The sequence below is a fragment of the Narcine bancroftii genome, chromosome 1 (assembly GCF_036971445.1).
Source record: "Narcine bancroftii isolate sNarBan1 chromosome 1, sNarBan1.hap1, whole genome shotgun sequence".
Lineage (NCBI taxonomy): Eukaryota > Metazoa > Chordata > Chondrichthyes > Torpediniformes > Narcinidae > Narcine > Narcine bancroftii.
Genome location: NC_091469.1, coordinates 117,386,347 through 117,411,485, shown reverse-complemented (window position 1 = coordinate 117,411,485; position 25,139 = coordinate 117,386,347). Strand labels below are relative to the sequence as shown.

Below are 25,139 nucleotides of genomic sequence, written 5' to 3'. Positions count from 1 at the left end.
ATTACTATCTGTGATAGTACAAAACAGCAGTCAGGTTGTAATGACCTGCCAAAAACTTTATCTCCAGAGTTCTGGTGTTATTCTGAAAAGACCCTGATCTTAATGAAGTGAGAGATAAGGCTCTCTCTGATGATAAAATTTAAAAAGTGTCAGTTGGCTATTATTTCAAGGATGGTGAGTTGATGAGGAAGTGGAGACCACCTGATATCCCTGCCAGTGAAGAATAGTCAGTCATTCACCAGATTGCAGTTCCTAAAGCCTATAGGGATAAAATTTTAAACTTTGGCTCACAGCATGCATTTGGGTGGTCATCTTGGTCTAAGGAAAACTATGCATAGGATTATGAAACAATTCTATTGGCTTACTTCAAGAAAGGATTTTGTGACATTTTGCTGGATATGTCACATTTCTTAGGTTGTGGGTAAATCCAATCAGGGTCCCCCCAGTGGCTCCATTACAACCCGTTCTGATTTTTGATGAACCCTTTTCTAAACCTATTGTGGATTGGGTTGGCCCATTGCCAAGACAAAAGCTGGGAATCAGTATTTGTTAACTGTCATGTTTACAGCCTCCAGGTTTCCAGAGGATGTATCACTTAGAAATATTAAAGTTAAATCTGTGTCAAAAGCCCTACCAGGGAAGTAATTTCATGTCGGGGCTGTCTCAGCAAATAGTTTATAAATTGGGAGCCAACCAGATCACGTCATCTGCATATCATCCAGAATCCATGATGAGGACCTATTGTTTTGAGAATGAGAAGGACTGGCATTTACTTTTGTTTTCAATGAGAGAATTTATACAAGAACCATTAGGTTTTAGCCCTTTTGAGCTGCTGTATGGACACCAAGTTAGAGGACCTTTAGTGTTGTTGAACGAATGGGTTAATGAGGATGTGCAGTTGAATTTGTTAAATTATGTTTCAAAGTTTAAAGATCATTTGCAGAAAGTCTGTGAATTGGCCCAAATGAATTTCAAGATGGCTCAAGGATAAATGAAGGTCTGGTATGATTTAAAAAAAAGGCTCAGATGAGAACTTTTAAACTAGTGGATAATGTATTAATTCTTTTCCCAAATACTAATCCCCTTAGGACAAAATTTTCAGGCCTGTATGAGATAAAGTCAAAGGTGAATGAAGTCAACTACTTAGTTGGAACACCTGATCAGACATAAAATGCAGAGTTGCCATTTCCACATGTTAAAACCTTGTTTTGAGAACTTGGCATTTAGCAAGGAACAGCCTTCACCAACGGTGTTGGTTGTTGATAGAACTAAGGAGTCTATCAGTATGAGATGGTTCAAGCCGACTCTTGTGAGGGTCACTTCATACAAAACATTGTCCCAGTTTGTCTGTTTTGCAGAATTTGGATGCTAAATTGGCTCATCTTCAGCCCCAGGAAAAAGAGAAAATGAAGCAGCTACTTTTAAAATTTAGGAACTTGTATCCAGATGTGCTCAAGAGAACCCCAATAACTTGTCATGATGTTGATATTGGAGATGCCAAACCTATCAAACAACATCCATATCAAATGAATGCTGTAAAGTGCAGACTGGCAGATCAAGAGACTGAATACATGTTAAAGAATGATGTTATTAGATGTTCCACCTCAGACTGTTCATCTTGTGTCCTGGTGGGACGGTTAGATTTTGCACGGATTATAAAAAAGTTACCATTGGTAACAAAGACAGATGCTTATCCTATACGCAGGGTGGATGATTGTGTGGAAAGGCTGAACTTCTTATGAAGATGGAGTTATTAAAAGGTTACTGGTGCGTTCCCTTAACAGAAAGGGGTAGGGAAATGTCTGCATTTGAGACCTCATCATGATTATACAAGTTTTACTATTTGGAATGAAAAATATTCCAGGGGCATTCCAAAGAATAATTAATACTGTGATTCAAGATTTAGACCAGTGGTTTTCAAACTCCTCCCCCCCCCACCCCCCCCCCGGCTCCACCGCAAACTCACATTCCACCTTAAGCAATCCCTTACTAATTACAGTATGTGAATGGGAAGGGAAGGTTGAGAACCACTGCTGTAGACCCAATTGTTACTGAAATATTTTGCTTGAGAAAAATTGTCATTGGCCCATTTCCTTTGGAGTTATGAAACTGTGCACATAACAATTAGGTATGATTTAAACAGTGGTTTTCAAACATTTTCTTTCCATCTACATACCTAAGCAATCCTTTACTAATCACAGAGTATATATGGCAGAGGGATTGCTTAAGGTGGACAGTTTGAAAACCACTGGTTTAGAGCATACAGATGCTTATATTGATGATTTCATTATGGGGGATGACATCTAGGAAGCACATTTCACAGAAACTGTTTGAAAACTTTCAAAAGTCGACCTTGCCGCTGATTTAGCTAAAAGTGAATTTGGCCATGCTACTGTGACTTATCTTAGTTATCTCGTTGATCAAGGCATCTTGGCACCTGTTCAGGTGAAGGTTCACACAATTTCTAAGTTTCCCATTCTCATGGGTAAGAAAGCAGTTAGAAGGTTTTTGGGAATGGTAGGGTATTATAAAAAGTTCTGTAAAAATTTTACTGATATTGCCCTTCCTTTGGCTAACCTTCTAAAGAAAGGTGAAATGTTTGTTTGGACAGAACTTTGTCAGGAAACATTTCACAAACTGAAAGCTATTTTATGTCACTGGCCTGTGCTTAAGTCACCTAACTTTAAGAAGCCATTTTCTTTTAGTAGTGGATGCTTGATATTGACCATCCAGTGGCTTATTTGTCCAAGAAATTCAATGGAAATCAAAAGAATTATTCTGCAATAGAGAAAGAATTATTGTCCCTTGTACTGGCTTGGCAGCATTTCAATGTTTACATCTTGACAGCTCAGGGACCATTTGTTTTGCATACTGACCATAATCTCTTCGTGTTCTTGAGTAAAATGAAAAAAAAAATAGATGATTGTTAAACTGGAGTTTAATTCTGCAGGAATACGATGTAATGATAACTCATTAAAGGCAAGGGTAATGTAATTTCTGATTGCCTTCCATGGTGTTAAGATTGCAATGTTGCTGGAAAAATGTTATATTTGTATTTTATCACGTAACAATAGTTAATGTAGTATTTCAAACATTGTAGGTTGCAATTAAAATTCTGCTTTTTACAGCTAAAAATTTTCTTTCTTGTGGGAAGGAATTACAAGCTCACATTTCATTTAGTGTGACTGCCATTTTAAGGATTAGTACAAGCTGCAAACCATTTACAGCTTGTGGTGAGATGGAGTGGCACTGTTAGGTATTGACTATAAATAAAGTGATGCTCTGGAAGTAGAACCAAGAACAATGGTGGTTTATTCAGGAAAAACAGATGGCAAGAGAGTCATGTGATTGAGTCATGTGAGTTGGAACACTTAATCTGTTTGGGACACTTAAAGAAACAGGATTGATTATTGAACACAAAGGTGATGACTGCATGAAATGGAGAATTTGGCTGATTTTCCTCGTCGTGGCAACTTTTGAACCACTGTGACTATTGTAATGGTCATTCTAATTGACCTGAAACAGGAGAAATCCTGCTTTGGATCATAACTATTGTGATGGTCATTTCAACTGACCTGTGCCTGGATTTCATAAGACGCATAGAAGTCACACATTTCATTTCCACTACACAAGGAAAAGGAGAGTTGTGACCACCATTCGTATGAAAGGACATTTCTCTGGAAGCAACTCAACAAGGATTCATGAGGCAGTCTGATCACTCAGTCTCTCTCACCTCCTTTGTGATTAAGAAGTCTGAGTTTGGATTGACTTTCCAGAATTGTGCCCAAGATATAATAGTTTGGGTATTCTACACATACACTAACACCCATAAGAATATTTGAGCATAGGAACAAAGGAAGTAGGAACAGGAGTAGGCCAAAAATGGCCCATCGAGCCTGCTCCGCCATTCAATACGATCATGGCTGATCTAATTTATGACCTAACTCCACCTACCTGCCTTCTCCCCTTATCCCCCAATTCCTCTATCATGTAAAAATTTATCTAACCGAATTTTAAATATGTTTAATGAGGCAACCTCAACCACTTCCCTGGTGAGAGAATTCCAAACATTCACTACTCTCTGGGAAAAACTATTTTTCCTCATCTCTGTCCTAAATCTACTGCCCTGAATCTTGAGACTGTGTCCTCTCATTTTAGTTTCCCCAGCCAGCTCAAAAAACCTTCCTACATCTATCCTATCCATGCCCTTCATAATCCTATATGTTTCTATAAGATCTCCTCTCATTATTCTTAACTCAAGCGAATACAATCCTAGACGATTTAATCTTTCATCATAAGTCAACCCCTTCATCCCAGGGATCAACCTAGTAAACCTCCTCTGGACCGTCTCCAAAGCCAGTATATCCTTCCTCAAATATGGAGACCAGAACTGGACACAGTACTCCAGGTGCGGTCTCACCAGTACCTTATACAGTTGCAACATTACCTCCCTACTCCTGAATTCAATTCCTCTAGCGATGATTGCCAACATTCCATTTGCCTTCTTAATAACCTGCTGCACCTGCAACCTAACTTTTTGCAATTCATGCACAAGCACTCCCAAGTCCCTCTGCACAACAGCATGTTGTAGTTTTTCACCCTTTAAATAATATTCAGCTCTTTTATTTTTCTTGCCAAAGTGAATAACCTCACACTTACTAACATTGTACTCCATCTGCCAGACCTTTGCCCACTTATCCAGCTTAACTATATCCCTCTGCAGACTCTCCACATCCTCATTACAATTTGCTCTTCCACTCAATTTGGTGTCATCCGCAAACTTGGCTACACCACATTTTTTCCCCTCCTCTAAGTCATCAATGTAAATGATGAACAGTTGTGGGCCTAACACTGACCCCTGCGGCACCCCACTTACCACTCTCTGTCAACCTGAAAAACTCCGATTTATCCCGACTCTCTGCCTCCTGTCAGACAACCAATTTTCAATCCAGGCCAATATACTTCCCTGGACTCCACTTTCCTGTAACTAACTGAGAAGTCTCTTGTGCGGCACCTTATCAAACGCTTTCTGGAAATCCAAATATACAATATCAACCTGTTCCCCTCTATCCACCGCACCCATTATATCCTCAAAGAATCCTAACAAATTTGTCAAACAAGATCTTCTCTTTCTAAAATCATACTGCGTCTGCCTGATTGATCCCTTACGTTCCAAAAGTTTCACTATTTCATCTTTAATGGCGGCTTCCAGAAATTTTCCAACCACAGATGTCAAGCTAATTGGCCGATAATTTCCAGTCTTCTGCCTACATCCCTTCTTAAAAAGTGGCATGACATATGCTGTCTTCCAGTCTGCCGGGACCTGCCCAGAATCCAAGGAATTTTGGTATTTGACCACTAATGCATCAACTATAACTTCTGCCATTTCCTTCAGAACCCTTGGATGCATATCATCAGGACCAGATGATTTGTCTGGCTTTAGTCCCATTAGTTTCTCCATCACTACTTCCTTTGTAACAACTATTTTATCAAGGCCTCCCCAACATTTGCATCCTTAACTCCGCACTTGGGCATGCTGGACATGTCTTTCACCATGAAGACTGACACAAAATATTTGTTTAATGCCTCGGCCATTTCCTCATTTTTTGCTACCAGTTTTCCTTTCTCATCCTCCAAGGGTCCGATGTTAACTCTGGCCACCCTCTTCCGTTTTATATATTTATAAAATTTTTTGCTTTCTGTTTTTATATTTTGTGCCAATTTACTTTCATAATCCTTTTTCCCATTTCTTATTACCCGCTTTGTAACCCCTTGTTGTCTCTTAAAGTTTTCCCAATCTTCCAGTTTCCCACTGCTCTTTGCAGCTTTGTACACCTGCGCCTTCAATTTTATACTCTCCTTTATTAACCACGGTTGATTTTTCCCTCTTTTGTTGCCCTTTTTCCTGACCGGAATATATTTTTGTTGAGCATTACGAAATATTTCTTTGAAAATCTTCCACTGTTCCTCAACTGTTTCATCAATTAGCCTGTGCTCCTAGTCCACTCTGCCCAATTCCTCCCTCATCCTATGGTAGTCACCCCTGTTTAAGCATAATATATTAGTTTTAGATCTAACTATTTCCCCTTCCATCTGAATGAGAAATTCAATCATACTATGATCGCTATTTCCCAGATGGTCTCTACCTATCTCATTGCACAACTCTAGATCCAGGAGAGCATTTTCTCTTGTGTGTTCCTTAACATGCTGCTCAAGAAAGCTAACGCAGATGCATTCTATGAAGTCCTCATCCAGACTCCCACGACCAACTTGATTTTCCCAATCTATGTGGAAGTTAAAGTTCCCCATGACGACTGCCGTATCATTATTACATGCCTCACTTATCTCTCTATTAATTTCCTGTGCCACTAAACCATTGTTATTTGGTGGACGATAGATGACACCCACCAATAATTTTTTCCCTTTGTTATTCTTTATCTCTACCCAAATGGACTCAACATTATGCTCTTTAGATCTTATATCATTCCTCACTACTGCCTGGAGTCCCTCTTTGATTAAGAGTGCAACTCCACCTCCCTTACCATCCTGTCTATCTCTTTGCACCACCTGATACCCTTGAAAGTTTAATTCCCATTTAGGGTCACCTTGTAGCCATGTTTCCATGATGGCTACCAAATCATAGGCATGGGTACCGATTTGCGCCTCAAGTTCACTAACCTTATTTCTAATACTGTGGGCATTCAGATAAAGTGCCCTTCTGCTCTTTGTCCTTTTAGTGACTTCTGTAACCTTTTCTTTTGATTTTTCTGCTCACTATCATTGACCCGAAAACTCACTGCACCATCTGATTTTTTACTTTCTCCTCCCAACATTACTTTTCCTATTTTACTTTTCCTGGCCATTACTTTATCTTCCCTACCCCTTTTTCCAATCACTCTGGTTCCCATACCCCTGCCAAATTAGTTTAAACCTTGCCCCACTGCTGTACCAAACATACTTGCCAAAATGTTGACACCTTTTGGATTTAGGTGCAACCCGTCCCTCTTGTAAAGATCATGCCTTCCCCAAAAGAGATCCCAATGATCCAAGAAGCCAAATCCTTGCCTTGTACACCAGCACCTCAGCCACACGTTCATTTTCCTTATCCTTACATTCTTTTCTTCACTTGCATTTGGAACAGGTAGTAATCCCGAGATCACCACCCTAGCGTTCCTGTCTTTCAGCTTTCATCCCAGCTCACTGTAATCACTTTTCATTACCTCCTCCCTTTTCTTGTCAATGTTGTTTGTACCCACATGTACCAAGACATCAGGCTGCTCTCCCTCTCCTCTCAGAATATTTTGGACCCGATTTGTGATATCTCATACCCTTGCACCAGGGAGGCAGCACACCATGCGGGTATACTTATCTGGCTCACAGAACCTCCTGTCCGTACCCCTGACAATGGAGTCCCCAATAACTACTGCATTTCTCCTTTTCCTTTTCTTTTGCACCACTCTGCCAGGCTCATTGCCATTGACCTGGTGCCCGTGGCCATCTTCTGTCTGGTCATCTCCCTCAACAGAATCCAACACAACATAACTGTTGCTGAGTGGGATAGTCACTGGTATGCTCTCCGTTTTTCTCGCTTTTTTCTTTCCCCCCCTGACGGTTTCCCACTTACCTGACACGGGTTCTGGAGTATTTATCGCCCTGAAAGTTGAGTCAATTAACTCCTCACTCTCCCTTACAAGCCGCAGGTCATCAATCTGCAACTCCATATCCCTAATTCGCTCCCATAGTAACTGCATCTCGGTACACCTGGTGCAGATGTGGCCATTTGGGAGGGTGGAGGTCACCCATTGTTCCCACATCTGACACCAAGTACAGAGCACTAACCCTATTGGCATAACTCTGAATACGAAGGCCAATAACTCAGCTTACCTTTTCTCCTTGCCTGCTTTCGTCGAAGCCTGATAAGCCAAAGCCTGGAAGTCTCACTCCTTCAGCCACTCCTCGCTAGCCGCTCCCTCCCCTTTCACTCCTTTTATTGGCCCCTTGACCAATTAACCCTGTCACTTTCAGTAAGCTCCTCCTCCTCTGATTCACAGCCCAACCAAGTAGCATAGTTGTGGTTAAGTTGGCCAAGTTGTTATATTATTAGTTATTAATAAATTTTTTTTTTTTTTTTATAAAAACAATAACAAATTCTTTGTGTATTTCAATTGCTGCTGGTCCTTGATGCAACAGAATACAATTTCCTATACCTAGGAGTCACTTTTTCTAAATTGCTGTGGACTTGCTTCCAGTAACTGTATAATTATGGGAGCACGGACACATATATGGTCAGATGTTGCCCAAAAGAACAGAGCGGTGCATGCCTATAATTAACTTAATGTTACACCATGTGACGCTGTGTTCGTAAGCTATGTATGAATATTTGTAGGCTTTCTTTAGTCCCTCTAATTTCATTGGGCAAAAGTGTCAGAAAATACAAAAAAAGTCTTCAACTACACATAATCAATATTATTTTTTAAATGCACAATTATATACATTTTAATTCAATATCTGAACAAACTATTTAAATTCAACTTATGAATTGAAAAAATATTAATGAACAAGGAGATCACTTTTGCTTCTTCTCAAGAACATTTATAAATTTCACCATAGCGTTTCATATGGCATAATAGAGAATATTTACATATTCCATGACCCACAAGAACCACAGTTTGGAACTGGTTATGTCAAATTTCATCCCCTTATAATACTGAAATAAAGATGCTCTAAATAAGTTGAAGCATTCAGAACTCGCTTGTTTTTTCCATTTCATATGTCACAAGCTGTGAAAATGCCTATGAGAGGAATCTAATTGACTTTACAACTACTGAGCACACACACAGGCATAAGTATATAATTCAATGGAGATTGGAAAATGACAGAAAGGTGTTTTTCTCGAGAGTTACAGTAAATTACTAGAGGAAACCCAAATTCAGCCCACTATCAAAAAAACAAATTTGCATCATGTCCTCATTATTTCTCAAAAGACCAATTAAAATTGTTTTTGGTGCTCAAACAAAATTTGTCAAGTGGAACTAAAAACCAGAAAAACATCTTGAAAATTCAGAGCATTTCAGTCATATTAATTTCTGTCTTTGTGGGCTATTGTTTATTGGGCTTTCATGCAATTTAATTATCTCTAAATATTATTTATTTTCAGAAAACATACATAAATGCAATTGATATTATGAATGATTTGAAGGACTTACCTGATCTACTTTACAATATTAACTCTGGGATTTACAGATTGTTGCCATTTATAATTTCAATGCACATGTAATAAATCTTACCTCTAACATCTGCTGAAAATCTAGCTGAATGACGTGATACAAAGAGTTTGAGTTCCTGGTCTAGGTTGCAGGATATTAAGTCTGCGTCCCAGGAACGTATACCTGAAAAGACAAACGGCAACATTAAACATTGCTGGGACAAACTAGCATTCATGCAAGGAGTACTGATCTAACACTGTCTCTAGTGGCACAGGTGGTAACATGTTTTATTTAATGCAGAATCTGAACAAAACCATTTCCAAAATATCTCAAAGGCTCCGAAAGGTGATACAACGGTGTCAAAGCACAGAACTGGTTTGAGTATGACATTGTACATAATTTTTATATCATGGACACATGTAGTCCTGAACCATACACAGAAGTTTTCAATTTAATATCTAGCAAGTAGTAACTCATCAGTGTTCTACTGCTAGTCCCAGTGTTGCTTGTCATGAAAGATAAAATTCAGTGTTTCCACTCCTCATCATACTTATTTGGGCAAATGTAGAACTATTAGGACAAGACAGCATTGTCCTGGTCTCAAGCAAACCCACACCTTGGCTGTTTATATTTGTAAATGAAGCATGCACACTTGATTTAGATCCTGCTGGACATCTCATTCCATTGATCAACACTCAATGCATCTCAGTGCCTAATGGAGAGTGCTCAATAAAAGGCGCAAATGTGTTTCTTTCACAACTTGACCATGTGGAGGCCAACTCCAAATCTTGTATATTGATTCAATCTGTCAGTTTGTGGTTATTCTAACTCATCTATTGTGGGTTATAACTCAGAGGGTTATGGCCTGTGAGGTTGGGAAGGGTTAGATTAATGCTGGAACATGTTTATGCAAGGCTGAAGGGCCTGCAATGGGCTATACTCTACCATGCTCCATCTGATTGAGAAACTGCTGTGGGGAGGAGCAAGTGGTTTAATGAACACTTATGCATATCACATTATGCATTTTCTGCTTTTTTACAATGATAATCCTTAATTATAAAAAAAGCAGGAACTGCCTAATATAGAAACAAATTAAAATAATTTATTAATAATAAATTAATAATATTAGACAAATTGCCATAATTTGGAAGTCTTACATGGATCTGGGTATAGAAAGATGTCATGCTGAAGTTCAGAGTTGTATATCACAAGAAAATAACATAATTTAATAAACATATATTATATAAGATATGGAGCCCTTATATACAAACTATGGGTGCCAATATTTAAATGAGGCTCTGACATTCCCTTTCTCTTTAAGGTCTCAGAAACTTTTAAGGAACAGATACCCCTCTTGCCCCTTTCTTATTCTTTTTTCTTCTTTTCTTTCTTTGTAGGGGGATAGAAGAGGGGAGGGGATGGTACATAGGGAGGTTTCCTTTTCTTTTTATATGCCACATGTATTTGTATTTAATTATTTTTCATTATGTGCTTTATCTCTGTGGTTTTAAATCTATAAATAAAATTTATTTTTAAAAAATAGGAAGCACTAAGCTGGTCAGAAGGGACTTACAGAAAAGGGTCTTCTATTGCCTCTATTCCAATTCATTTGGGGGAAAAATATGTTATTGTTTTTGGATGAGAGTGCAAAGATGAATTCCAAGCATTACAACATGTCAACCTGACTCCATGGACCAGAATAAACAACAGTACTGAGTGATAAAGTCGATGGTGTTCAATAATGCAGCATAATCCTAGTCAATCTATTTTAAGCAATGAAATAACATAAGCTTCTTAATTCTGTTATTAAATGCCTGACTACAAAGCCTTCTCATTCAAATCTGTATGCAGTTCTTGAAAGTATTCATAATAATGCTCAGCCTGTTTATATTTTCCCTTTTGTGCTAAGGCTCTTTATAATGAAATATAACAATATTTTCACTTGGACAGCAATGCAAAACTATTAAGAGTATACAAAAGTGGCTCCAGCTTTATGAGGTGAACAAGTAAAAGCATGGTTTGTCCAACACAAAGTTTACATTGGCTTCTGATCATTGAACTGGATCTAAGCCCATAACATCTTAATATAAAGCGTATCCAATCTTATTTTCTATTCCATTTAAAACTGTCGGAGCAGCAATTAGTTTTGCTTAAAGCTTTCATGTATTATGGGCATCACTGTACAAAGCCATCCCCTTCACAAGCTAATAAACAACCCCCCCCCCCCCCCCCCCACCACCTTGAATAACTTTAGCCCTTTTAGTAAAAGTACCAGTACAGAAGTAAGGATTGTCAGGTGATTGACCCACTATTGATCATCTGCTAAGTCATAATGGAGAGAACATAGAGCTTCTGCTCTATCCGTTTGAGATGGTGAATGGTAATAGGAGTCCTGTTGATTTACCATACCCAGCACACAGCGCATGCTATAAACACAGAATCCTGCTGGTAAAGGGAGAGAATGAAGAAGAATGGGGCACCAGTCAGGTGGTTTTGACCTGGATTTGGGTGAGCATCCTATTCGAGCTGCATTCGTCCAGGAAAGACAAGAGCCTTCCATCATACTGCTCATGTCCTGTTGGTGATCAGGAACCGAGGCACTCATCAAAGTTAGCTTGTTTTGAACTGGTGGAGCTGTGGACTTTATAATGGGTGACCTAATACTGATCCCTGTGGACAAGGGCAGGATTCCCCTGAACGTAACATAGGTGGTTAAAGATTCTCTTGTTGGATTTGGCAATCTTGTGACTCAAACACTAACCGTTGATAATATACCCATCTTAAAGTTGTCCAATTACTACAGAATATAGTTACGGATGGAGAGGTTATTTGATGAAATAGGTGAAGATAGCTGAATTAAAAGAGAGATCCCAGAAGAAACCTTGCATCAATGTCCTGAAGTGGTTGGTCTTTATCAACCACTGCTATCTTCCTTCATGCAAGGTATTTCTTTATCCAGGTTATAGTCCTTCACAATTTTATTTTCATCAGACACTGTAGATCCTTGATGCCATATTCAGTGAAAATCCAAGGGCACCAAATCTCTCGAATTCAGGCTTTTTGTAATTTTGTTTTGACATAACAATTTTGACGAGGAAGATTGCGACTGATTTGTTTAATGTTCAGATATGAACTCGGTCCTAGCTCTTTCAATGCAGGATGGGTTATTGCTAAAGCTGATACTATGGAACCAAAACTACCCTCCATTAGATTATTCTGAATTTATGCACACATCAAATGGATCACAACACTGTATGTTCATTGTGAGGATTCCTTCCCAATACTTAAATTATTCTCAACATTTCACTATTGCAATACATGATCAAAAAAAATTATAATTAGTTTGCTAGAATAATTTTCGTCATTTAAGAAAGAGTTGGATGGGAGGGGGATGGAGGGATATGGGTAGGGTGCTGGTAGGTGGGATCAGAGGAGGGTTCTTGGATCGGTGTGGACAAGAAGGGCCAAATTGGCCTGTTTCCATGCTGTAATTGTTATATACATGTTTAAGATGTAAAAATGCATTTATATTGAAAATGCAAAGAAAAATAAATATCATCACACCTTTTAGCGTGGTGCCCAAGTGGCAGATGGGCTGGATTGAGCAAAATAGCATTTTCCTTCTCTTTTGATCATTTGACTTTTTTTGTTCATCTTTATCGATAGCAGCTTCAATTTTTAATTCCCATTTTTCAAATTAATTCTAAATGTCAAGTATTCATTAGACTATTAATTTAGAAATCTAATCACAGCACTGATTTAAAACTTGTGCTTGAAGATCAGAGCATGAAACAAACAAAATGATGCATCTATCGTTGTATTTGTCAGAAAGAAAATGATAGCGGATATGGAGATCGACTTGTGTTCCATCTCCAAAATACATGTCTTGTGCACCATCATGTTGATTCAGGAAGTGTTGATTGATGTTCAATGGAGCATGCTTGAAATCATAGCTCGAAATCATAACTGCAGGGTTGGGAGGAGTCAGTACTGCTGACAACGTAGAAATGGAGGACACACAGAAAGAGACAGTGCTCACTGTCCTCCAAAAAGAGCTGTTGCATTGATTCAGCTATACTTCCAGATGCATGATGTAAACTTGAGGTATTATTCAAACATTGTAAATGAAATGAAGCTAAAACACTAACTGTAAAAAACTCTGACAATCGTTAAAAGGAAATGATTATTCCCACCAACTGTTTCCTTTTGTTAATACTTCTTTGCAAGGCAGGATTCTACCAGCTTCAGTCTGATGACCAAGTATCACCCAGTGCGTCATTTTATTAATAAAACGAGCATAGATTTCCAGTTAACGGCGTTAACATTGTGTTTTTCCTCTTCTCCCTCTTACAACAAAAGAAATACTGACCATGCTCTTGACAGGTACAAATAGTCTTTGGGGTGAACACTGGATAGAGCTTTCCCCTCAAGTACTTGCAGGAGGACAAAGTGGAAATATTCTCTGCCCTTGGAGGAGCCGGGTGGGTCCCCTGTTGCCTGAGCTCGGAGCAGCAACCAGTGCCTCTGCTATTCGAGTTGCCCCACCCATCCGAATGAACAAGGAGACGTGGAATTCTGCAGCCTTTAGGACATTTCACGAGGGAAGCGAGCCAACGAGAGGTGAGAAAGGGCAAAATAGAAAACAGAACCCAACAAAAAATAGACTGAGTGACATTTTAATTGTGTTTTATGTTGCATTTTGTAACAGCGAGAGGAAAATGGTCTGAAAGGCACATTTCATTGTCTCGACCCCCATTCATGTTAAAATAATCCAGAAAGTCATTTTCATCTTTGGACAATCGTTTTCCTGGATGCAATTCAATTTTTTTTTTGCAATATTTCGATCCAAATCGTTCGACATCATTTGCTACGGGGGGGTGGGGGGGGGGGGGTCGCATCTCGGTTGGATCCATTCGTACTCGACTCCCACAGTCGGTGCATTTTGAATGAAATGAGCGAGCCCGGCGTCGGGTGTCCAAAAACACGAGTGAAATGCACCTGTATCTCCCTCACCGACAGAGACGCCTCATGGGTCAACTCCCCACCTCCACTCCCTCCCGCTCTCCGGCCACTCAAAATCCAGCTCCGCTTGTGCCAGGATGCTCGAGCTTCAGCGCACATCTCAGGGGCTGGGAGCAGTCCCGAACTACAATTCCCAGCAGGCGACGGGCCGGTCGAGCCGGGCCCCGGGCTCCCTCCCTTTGTCTGATGCTGGTTCGCAGCTTCCGGAGAGACCGCAGTGCGGAGAGCGCACCACGCCCACCAGCCGCCCCGCAGCTCAATGAATGAGGAGCGCCAGCTCGGGGGGGAAAGGACTCAATGCATTTCTTACCAGCATTATTTCTCCTTTATTGAAAAATGTCGCTCACCATTAAAACACAACTTTTCTCCCCCCCCCTCCCCCCTCTTTGTGAATTTCTTCCTTGGGAACTGAAATCTGCGCGATTGCGAGAATTAGGCTGCCCATTCCTTCCAGTGTCAATCTTTTTTGGACTGGGGGGGGGGAAGTGGGGACAACGCCTTTACAATGAATAAAATTCACGCAATGCCTCGATATCCCCAGTCAAAGGAAGAGCTGTGAAAGAATTGATGCGAAATATCAAAGACAACATGTTTCAATGCAACAAATGTGAACAGCTAATAAGGAGTTTGCAACAATTTACCAGCAAGAAAGCGAGTCCTGCTATTAATCGCCCGCGCCGGGTGGATACATTGTTATACATGTGCCGATTCAATCCAGTCTCTCGCCCGTACGTTTTTTTGGTTTTGAGTGGTTTGGCAAGAGACATGCAATGAAGAGATTTATAGAAAACACCAGCCAGTTGGCTTAATCTGATATTTGCAATATTTTGCGCTGCGTTTGAGGGAAGAGCTCCAGTAAATAGGATGCACAGGAAAATTACATTTTTTCCATGCAAATAGAATGAACAAATAAAAAAAACCCAACGGTCCAGATTTCCGGAATTGCCTTTAATGGTAATTGAGATCCGCAGCGCCCACAGATGATTTAATGTGGGCTGGAAGGGAGAGGACGGATATCCTTCAGCTAAAAGTATATATTCTTATCTAGAATAGAAATTAAAGGAGCCAAAGCCACTCCATCCATGACAAACATCGGTGCTGTGCATCTTATTGATTTCTTCAAGGTTATCTCCAAGTCGCAAATAATAGAACAGGCTAAAATTCCCCAAAGCAAGGCCGACTAGTCCTCCAAAGCAGGGAGATGGGATTCATTTTATGTATCAATATTATACTTCGTAGTTAGCAAAGACCCCCCCCCCCCCACCCCCACACACTTTTATCCTTTTAGCTCCGCGTTGTAATATCATTTAACGCTGTTGGCAATCCCCTTACCTCGCTCTATATCTGAAATGGCACATCTCAGGTGGTCTTCTGTAACAATTTCCCCAATAACCACTAGCAAATAGAACTTATTGTCGAGAAAGCGGTGAGTCAGGCTTGTGTTTGATGGCGATGTGCTTAATTTGCTACACGAAGCTTCTGGGTCCACGTCTAAGGTCGCCATCCTCAGCCTCTCTGTCCGCACAAGGCACTAGACAGGGAGGGAGTGAGTCTGCGAGGCGAGGCTCGTCCGTTTTTATAGTGCAGACGCTCGCCTGGTCCTGGGGAGGAGAGACAAGGAAACTGCCTACTTCACATCGCCAGCTGATGTCATCGGCAGCGAATCAGACCCTGTGCGAGCTCCTGCTAAACGTTCCCGAGCTTGCAGAATCGTTGCATTACAGTGCAGGGAAGATTCCGCCAAGTCCCCCCCCCCCCCCCCCCCCGTCTTTGGTTTCCGACCAGCAGAGCACGGTACAGTACTGCCTTTCCCGTTCGATGCTGAGAAATCTCCCCGACTGTTAGATCTGTTCAAGATTTGAGTTTGAAAATGTTGACATGAAGGATCTTCACTTAAAAAGATTAGCAACGCTATTAATTATTTACTTGCAGCTCTTCACTGTCAATGACACAGTGTTTACGTGGTGCTCAACATGAAAATCAAGGCTGAGAATGGAGACCCGCATTTTCATCTGCCATTAGGATACCACGGGAGCAGCACGTGTTTGACAAGGATTCCCAGGAAGAGAGTTCATCATCAAGAACCTCCCGTTGGGTAAGTGCTTTGTTGGAGAACCATCACTTCGCCGCTGCCCTGTCTCCCTTCTCCTTTGTGGTCTGCGCAAGGTCATTGGATCAAGTCTCTGAGCTTTGCTCTTGGACGACTCGTTCCTTGCATCGAGCGTGCTTGGGCAGATGGTCCCAAGCTCCACTGCTGGATCTTCCCGATGGTCCTGCCCCTCGCAGATCTGATTTTGATGGGGTTGAACAATCCGCTGTTCAGAACGATGATCCTGACAGCACCAGTATTTCATTAACCCAACTCAAGCGCTGACCGTCTGGATGAGAAGTGTTCCCATAGTCGGCTTTCTCATTCCAGTCACTGGTAACGTGGCTGTGCATGAGGTGCAATTGAATTATTTTGACCATAAGCAAAACACAATCTCTGGAGGAACTCGTGGGTCGGGGGCAGCATCAGTGGGAGAAGAAGAATGGTCAACCTTTTGAGCCGAAACCTCTGATTTCAGCTTGAATTGCCCTCTGTATTTTTGTTTCTCCTACTGGTGCTGCTTGATTCGCTGATTCCTTCCAGCGGACTGAGTTTCTCTTCTGATACCAGTATCTGCATCTGTGTGACCCCAACCATGGTTAGGGAATAACTCCCAATACATTGTTGAGGAAGCCATGAACATGTTGAACTTCAATCCCAAGCAGATCAATTGGCAATTGGTCAAAATTTGACCACACATGCATCAAAGAAATTACAAGAGTTTACAAGCCCAGTATCTCTGACACCTTTCTGGGAGCAGACAATAGAAGCAAAAAAGTTTTGACCTATGTTTATTAAATGGCGAGTGATTCCATTAATGCTGCCATTCAATACAATCAAAAGACAGACTTTGTCATCATAGCTGCCTCGGGTCTGGAAGATTGCATTTGGGTTTGGCCCTGCACTTGGCAAGCGATATCATTGCCTTTGCTTTTGTCCAGAGGTGATTATTTACTTTAATTTACTGTAGGCTTAAAGATCCCTGATCCTGATGGAATACACCCCATGGTACTGAAAGAAATGACAGAAGTTATAGTTAAGACTTGGGTGATTATTTACCAAAATTCTTTGGATTCTTGGCAGGTCCTGGCAAATTGGAAAATGGCGAATGTCACGCCACTATTTAAAAAAGGATGTAGGCAAAAGGCAAGGAACTTTAGGCCAGTTAATTAAGCATCTGTGGTTGAGAAAATGCTTTAAGCTATCGTTAAAGAAGAAATAGTGAGGCATCTGGAGCAAAAAGGATCCATCAGGCAGATGCAGCCTGGATTCAAGCAAAGGCAGGTCCTGTTTGTAAAGTTGCCAGAGTTCTTTGAGGATATAACGAGCTTGGTAGATAGAGGGGAGCAGATGGATGTTATCTACTTGGTTTTCCAGAAGGCATTCGATAAGGTGCCGCATAAAAGACATACACAGAATAAGGATGCACATAGTTGGGGGTGATGTATTAGCGTGGATAGAGGATGAGTTAACCAATGGAAAACAGAGAGTTGGTGTCTTTCTGGTTAGGAATCAGTGGTGAGTGGGGTGTCACAGGAGACGGTGCTAGGCCCGCAATTGTTCGCAGTGTACATCAACGATCTGGAAGAGGGGACAGAGTGTAGTGTATCTAAGTTTGCTGATGACACAAAATTGAGTGTAAAAACGTATTTTGCAGAGGTTACAGAGAGTCTGCAGAGATAGGTTAAGTGAAGGGCAAGGGGCTGACAGATGGAGTGCTATGTTATTAAATATGAGGTTATCCACTTTGCAAGTAAAACATGGAAGATCAGATTATTATTTAAATGGAAAACGATTACAGCATGCTGCATTGCAGAAGGACCTGAGAGTGCTTGTGTCTGAATTGCAAAAGGTTGGTTTGCAGATGCAGCAGGCTATCAAGAAGACAAATGGATGTTGGTCTTCATTGTTAGAGGGATTGAATTTAGGAGCAGGGAGGTTATCCAAGGTACTGGTGAGGCCATATGTAGAGTACTGTGTGCATTTCTGGTCTCCTTTCTTGAAGAACAATGTACAGGTTTTGGAGGCTGTGCAGAGGAGGTTCACCAGGTGGATTCCTGAGATGATGGGGTTAGCCTATGAAGTGAGATTAAGGAGTCTGGAGCTGTACTCACTTGAGTTTAGAAGAATGAGAGAAGATCTTATAAAACATATAAAATTAGGAAAGGTATAGATAAGATTCAATTGGTGGGAAGACTAGAACTAGGAGACAGGGGACAAAAACTCCAAATCCAGAGCAGTTGATTTAAGATGGAGATGAGGAGGAACCATTTTTCCTAGAGTGTAGTGAATCTATGGAATTTGCTGCCCAATGAAGCAGTTGAAGCTTAACTCAGTTAATTTCTTTAAGACAAGGTTGGATAGATTTTTACAAAGTAGAAGAATTAAGGGATATGGGGTCAGATAAGCCATGATCTCATTGAATGGTGGAGCAGGCTCGATGGGCCAAACGGCATACTCCTGCTCCTATTTCTTATGTTTTTTAAAAGAACTATAAATGTTCAAATTGGGTTTGAAAGTTGCAGCTATTTAGATAGACCATTTAAGAGTAGCTGTCCAACGTCTTACATGTTTATGATAGGTTCCTCTGCAAAGCCATCGTGAAACATCGCCCAGTCTGATAGACTACCTACCCTTTTGCTAGTAGCTCTCTTCTTGCAAGTGGAAGCATAACTCTTTTGGCAGGCACTGTACTTCCCTATTTAAGGCCTCACGGTGCAGAATGCAGTGGTTGAGGCCCCTAACAATATCTCCTTCACATATATGAATAGTGAATGGGTGAAATGTGTGATCATTAGATTGCAAATGTAAGTTAGGTCACATTCCTTTAACACGGTTCTGAGTAAATCTTCCATGCAAGGAGACTCTATATACATGTAACTTACTTTACATCTGAGAATCCTTTTTCATCACCTATCTGCATATCCACTTGATTGGATATAACTCCAGCTATATTTATTGTTAGTCAGCTATGTTCTATGCTTTGGTAGATAGGTTTAATAGATTGCAGGATATTCTGCTTGATTTACTCATAGGCCTGTCAAAAGCTACACACAAAGGTCTGACATGTAGATATCTGAGAAGCATTTCTGCAAAAATTGCTCATAATTTGATTTCCCTCATGTAGAAGGTTTACAGGGAGAGTGTGGCTGCACACTGTGCTTTGCTCTAAGTTTTCTGTGGCTGGTTGGTACCACATGGTATTTACATAATACTGTAAGGAAGTAGAAGCAGGAGAGGGTCACCGACCCCAGAAACCTGCTCATCATTCCATATGATCTTGACTGATCTGTCCCCAGCCTCATCTCCTCTGCTGTGCCATAGACTTCAATTCCTGAGCTTCCAAGAATTGATTGACTATCTTTTTAAATACCTCTCTATTGTTCTCTGAGATAGAGAATATCAAAGATTCACTACCACAAGAATTTCTTGTCAGTTTTAAATGTCCACTCTCTATTCTTGTATCTGTGTCCTCTCATTCAAGATTTTCCCACCAGTGAAAACATATTAACATCTACTCTGTTATACCCCCTAAGGATCCTTCATGTTTCAATTTTATCACTCCCATTACTTGAAACTCCAAATAATTTCTTCAGACTTTCATGAGAGAGAAGCCTTTCCTTTCAGGAATGAATCTCTTTTGGGTTGCCTCCAGTGCTAACTTTGCCTTTCTTAAATGAGGAGACCAAAATCACGCACGGCATTCCAGATCTTGCCTCACCAGTATCCTGTGCACCTGTAATAATACATCCCTATTTCTAAATTCCAACACTTTTGTGGATAAAGATCATATGTCTTGCAAACCATTTGCTACACACCTGACTGTAAATGTTGTGATTCATGTATTACAATATTTAGATCACGCTATACATGCTCATCTGACGTCTTTATCCTTTTCTGTATTTATTCAAGTGATGTGAGATTTGCAGGCTGAGCCAGCATTAAATTGTTCATCCTTATTTCCCTTGAGAAGGTGTTGGTGAGCTACCTTCTTGAACCACGAAGAGGTGTGAGTATGCCCACATGCTGCTAGGGATGGGATTCCAGGAATTTGAGCCAGTGACAGTGAAGGACTGATGTTATCTTTCCCTCTACCAGATAGAAGGACAAGGGTGACAAAAGTATTTCAGATTTCTGATTTATTGTCAGAGTACATACATGACGTCACATACAACCTTGAGATTCTTTTTTCTGTAAGCGAGGAAGAATTACTACTTATTGGTAGTGCAAAAAATACAGTACACAGCATATTCTTTGGCTTGGCTTCGCGGACGAAGATTTATGGAGGGGGTAAAAAGTCCACGTCAGCTGCAGGCTCGTTTGTGGCTGACAAGTCCGATGCGGGACAGGCAGACACGATTGCAGCGGTTGCAAGGGAAAATTGGTTGGTTGGGGTTGGGTGTTGGGTTTTTCCTCCTTTGCCTTTTGTCAGTGAGGTGGGCTCTGCGGTCTTCTTCAAAGGAGGTTGCTGCCCGCCAAACTGTGAGGCGCCAAGATGCACGGTTTGAGGCGTTATCAGCCCACTGACGGTGGTCAATGTGGCAGGCACCAAGAGATTTCTTTAGGCAGTCCTTGTACCTTTTCTTTGGTGCACCTCTGTCACGGTGGCCAGTGGAGAGCTCGCCATATAACAGGATCTTGGGAAGGCGATGGTCCTCCATTCTGGAGACGTGACCCATCCAGCGCAGCTGGATCTTCAGCAGCGTGGACTCGATGCTGTCGACCTCTGCCATCTCGAGTACTTCAACGTTAGGGGTGTAAGCGCTCCAATGGATGTTGAGGATGGAGCGGAGACAACGCTGGTGGAAGCGTTCTAGGAGCTGTAGGTGGTGCCGGTAGATGACCCATGATTCGGAGCCGAACAGGAGTGTGGGTATGACAACGGCTCTGTATACGCTTATCTTTGTGAGGTTTTTCAGTTGGTTGTTTTTCCAGACTCTTTTGTGTAGTCTTCCAAAGGCGCTATTTGCCTTGGCGAGTCTGTTGTCTATCTCATTGTCGATCCTTGCATCTGATGAAATGGTGCAGCCGAGATAGGTAAACTGGTTGACCGTTTTGAGTTTTGTGTGCCCGATGGAGATGTGGGGGGGCTGGTAGTCATGGTGGGGAGCTGGCTGATGGAGGACCTCAGTTTTCTTCAGGCTGACTTCCAGGCCAAACATTTTGGCAGTTTCCGCAAAGCAGGACGTCAAGCGCTGAAGAGCTGGCTCTGAATGGGCAACTAAAGCGGCATCATCTGCAAAGAGTAGTTCACGGACAAGTTTCTCTTGTGTCTTGGTGTGAGCTTGCAGGCGCCTCAGATTGAAGAGACTGCCATCCGTGCGGTACCGGATGTAAACAGCGTCTTCATTGTTGGGGTCTTTCATGGCTTGGTTCAGCATCATGCTGAAGAAGATATACATATAAACAAGTAAACATGTAAACCAAATGTGCAATACAGAGAGAATAAAAAAAACAATAAAGTGTACAAGTAAGAGGCCTTAAATGAGTCCATGATTGAGTTTATTGTTGAGGAGTCTGATGGTGGAGGGTAGCAGCTGTTCCTGTTAAAGGATGGGAACTTCATATGGAATTTGCTCTCCCAGCCATACACCATCTGACTTGGAAATATATCACCACTTTTTCAACATTCTGGGATCCACAGACATCAGATGTCTTTAAAGAGACTCTCTTTTGCTTCTTTTCTTTGTCTTGCTGCAGGAGTATTCTTTGGTGTCTTTACAAGGCAAACAAAAGAAAAAGATTTTTGTATATTCCTAACAATAAATGGAATCCTGAATCTTGATTTGCATTATTGCTTCTTCTTAATTCTTCAATGAGATTACCAGTACTTCATAGATTTGGAACAAAGAAACTACAAAAGATAAACTGGTGAATTGGTCAATAAATACAGTATGTGATGGTTTCATACTGGAAAGAATTAACATTCAACAAGTACTTCAAGATGTCATAGAGATCATTTCACCTAAATGAAAATGGGGAGTATAATGGAGGCTGGTGGGAGAGGAGATTGTATAGTCGAGGTTTTGCAGAGAAATGGACAATAGAAATTTCCTTGAGAAACACAAAAGTTTCAGATGCTGGAATCTTGAGCAGGTAAAAAATTGCTGGAAGAACTCAGCAGGTGAGTAGAAATCATCATGGGTAGAAATGGTTAGTCAACGTTGTGAGTCAGAACCCACATTGCCGAACACCTTGATCGATTTGGTCATGAAAACATTGATTTTTATAATTTTAGGTAACGTTTCCCACTCCCTCTGATTCCACTAATTTCATCCTTCATTATCTATCCCTGTACTCAATTTTTTTCTCTCTCTTTATATTTTCTTCTCCCCATCCCTTCCTAATCATTTTTCTCTCTATCTGCTTTTTGGCTCTCACACTATCCATCCTATCACCTCTGGGCCCATTCCCCAGCTTCTTTCCCACTTAATATATTTCATTTTTACCTTTTTTGAAATATTCACTCACCATTTTTACCCATGGATACCATCTGACCCACTGAGTTCCTCCAGAAATTCTTTGCATATTCTGTTATCTACTCCAGTAGTACATTATTAAGAGTTTTCTCAGCACATTACGGTAGAAATACCTCCTTTTGCATGATTTTTGACTCGGGTTTGAATCCAGTTCATTATAATTAATGACCATTGAATTTTAAAATCCACCATCTCTGCATGCTTCATGTCATTCCCTCCTTCTCTTGAACATCCCAAGATTTAAATAAAGTATCTAAAATAGAACTTTTCTATCTCCCTGATCCTAATCATCCTTTATTTCACCTGCCATGTTAACAAAGGGTTTCTCCTTTTTCAAGAGGAAGAAACATAAACCTTCTAATGTAGGGTCTGGAGCTATAATGTCAAGCTTAAAAGGAGATGATTATGGACCTCAGGAGGAAGTCAAGGGAAGACAACCTAGTCTTCATCGAGGACTCAGTAGTACAGGGGGTCAAGAACTTCAAATTCCTGATGTCAGCATCTCTGAGAATCTTTCCAGAGCTTCCACATTGATACAAACACAAAGCAGGCTCTCCAGTGGCTATGCTTTGTGAGGTGTCTGTGGAGATTCAGTATGTCACCAAAAACTCTCCGAAACCTCTACAGGTGTACCATAGTGGCATCACTGCCTGGTATGGAGGTGCAAACTCTCAGAACAAGAATAAATTCCAGAGAGTTATTAACTTGGCCAGTGACATCACAGGCATCAGACTTCACTCCATCGAGGACATCTACATGAGGTGAAGACTTAAAAAGAACAGCCTCTATCCTCAAAGACTCCCACTACCCAGGTCCATGCCTCTTCATTCTGCTACCATCAGGAAAAAGGTACAGGAGCCTAAAGACAAGCATTCAGCAGCACAAGGACAGCTTCTTCCCCGCTGCCATCAGATTTCTGAATAATCAATGAACCAAAGACACAGCCTTACTTTTTTTAATAGCAATGTTGTAAGATGGCTAGAAAATGAATGTTTGCACTTTGATGCTGCCACAAAACACCCAATTTCATGACTTGTTCATGACAATCAATTCTGATTCTGACTGTTCTCTTCAAAGATGATCTTCTGAATCATTTCAGAACTTGCATTTTGTTTCAAGCTTCCAGTTCCAACAGACTACCTTTGTTTATATATGACTTCAAGCAGCCACCCCTGTTGCCACCCTTCCCTGTCATTCACCACCTTCGTCAAATCAAAATTTGAAAAGACATTGAAAGCCTCTTAAACAGCTTTGATGTTAGATTGCTAACATGGTCTGGCAATAGAGTGAAAAATTGTTGCAATTCCCTCAGTGCATGGCTGGTAAATTCCTCTGCAGAACCTGGAACACAAGTCCACACATTTCGGTGGTGAGGGGGCCTGCAGAGGATAGAGGTAAATATTGGAGGATTTACATCATTTGGATGAATTGAATTGAGTTAAATGGTGGCATTTTTGAACTTTTTGTAATATTTTTAATAATATTTAAATATTTAATATCATCAATTTTAAATAATTGTTTAATGTTTTTGAATGATTTGAAAACATTTAATAGCCTTTAACATTTTGACTGCTTTTTTGTTTGCGCCGGCTCACCCATCCCATGGTAGATCCCTTCACCATGCACACTCCTATAATTTAGAATCATACACAATGAATAATAGGCCCCAAGAAAGGGTCTTTGGCATAGAGGTTCAAGGATCCCTGCATGTGGCAGCTCAGGTAGATAAAGTGCAGGATGCATACGTTCATTAACAGGGGCATGGAACACCAGAGCAGAGAGATTATGATGCAATGATATAAAACGTTGATTAGGCTACTGTGAGTACTGTGTGTGGTTCTGGTCACCAAAATATTGGAAAGACACTGGACAGGTTGCAAAGGAAATTTACCAGGTTGTTGTCTGGGCTGAATTTACTTGCTTGTGAGTCACAGAGTAACAGCACAACTGCATTACACAAATATGCTGGAGAAACTCGGAAGATTGCGCAGCATCTATAGGAAGTAAAGGGTAACCAATATTTTGAGTCTGGTCCCTTTGTCTGCCAGACACCTGAATAAAAAAGTTGGGGGGGGGGGGGTAGTAGGAAAGGAAGAAGGAAGAGGACCATGGGCTAACATAGGATAAAAGAGAAAAAAAGCTGAAGTGATAGGGAGAGGACAGAGGACTGAAAAGGGGTGGGGAGTTCTTTTATCCTAGGACATTTTAGAATGTCATAGCCTGAAGTTTATTTTGGATGGTTATAGCAGATGCATTATTAAGTTACAGTGTTGTACAACATGGAAACAGGTCATTGGGCCTACTATATCCAATCTATCCTTTTTGTCTATTTACACCAACCCC

The 25,139-nt window shown here is 40.9% G+C and overlaps 1 protein-coding gene and 1 long non-coding RNA gene across 2 annotated transcripts in view; one reads left to right on the top strand and one right to left on the bottom strand.

The window, feature by feature from the left end:
• Nucleotides 1-15,843, bottom strand: part of map1b (microtubule-associated protein 1B) — a 121,230-nt gene extending 105,387 nt beyond the window's left edge. The window contains exons 1-2 of the mRNA XM_069936770.1: nt 15,561-15,843; nt 9,288-9,389 (exon numbers count right to left, since the gene is read on the bottom strand). Of these exons, the coding sequence (XP_069792871.1) occupies nt 9,288-9,389; nt 15,561-15,732 (274 nt within the window). The 5' untranslated portion in view covers nt 15,733-15,843. The remainder of the gene's footprint in view (nt 1-9,287; nt 9,390-15,560) is intronic.
• A 330-nt stretch (nt 15,844-16,173) lies between these two features.
• The window catches only part of LOC138743221 (uncharacterized), a 45,154-nt gene continuing 36,188 nt past the window's right edge, over nt 16,174-25,139 (top strand). The window contains exon 1 of the long non-coding RNA XR_011344749.1: nt 16,174-16,323. This is a non-coding gene — a long non-coding RNA (uncharacterized lncRNA). The remainder of the gene's footprint in view (nt 16,324-25,139) is intronic.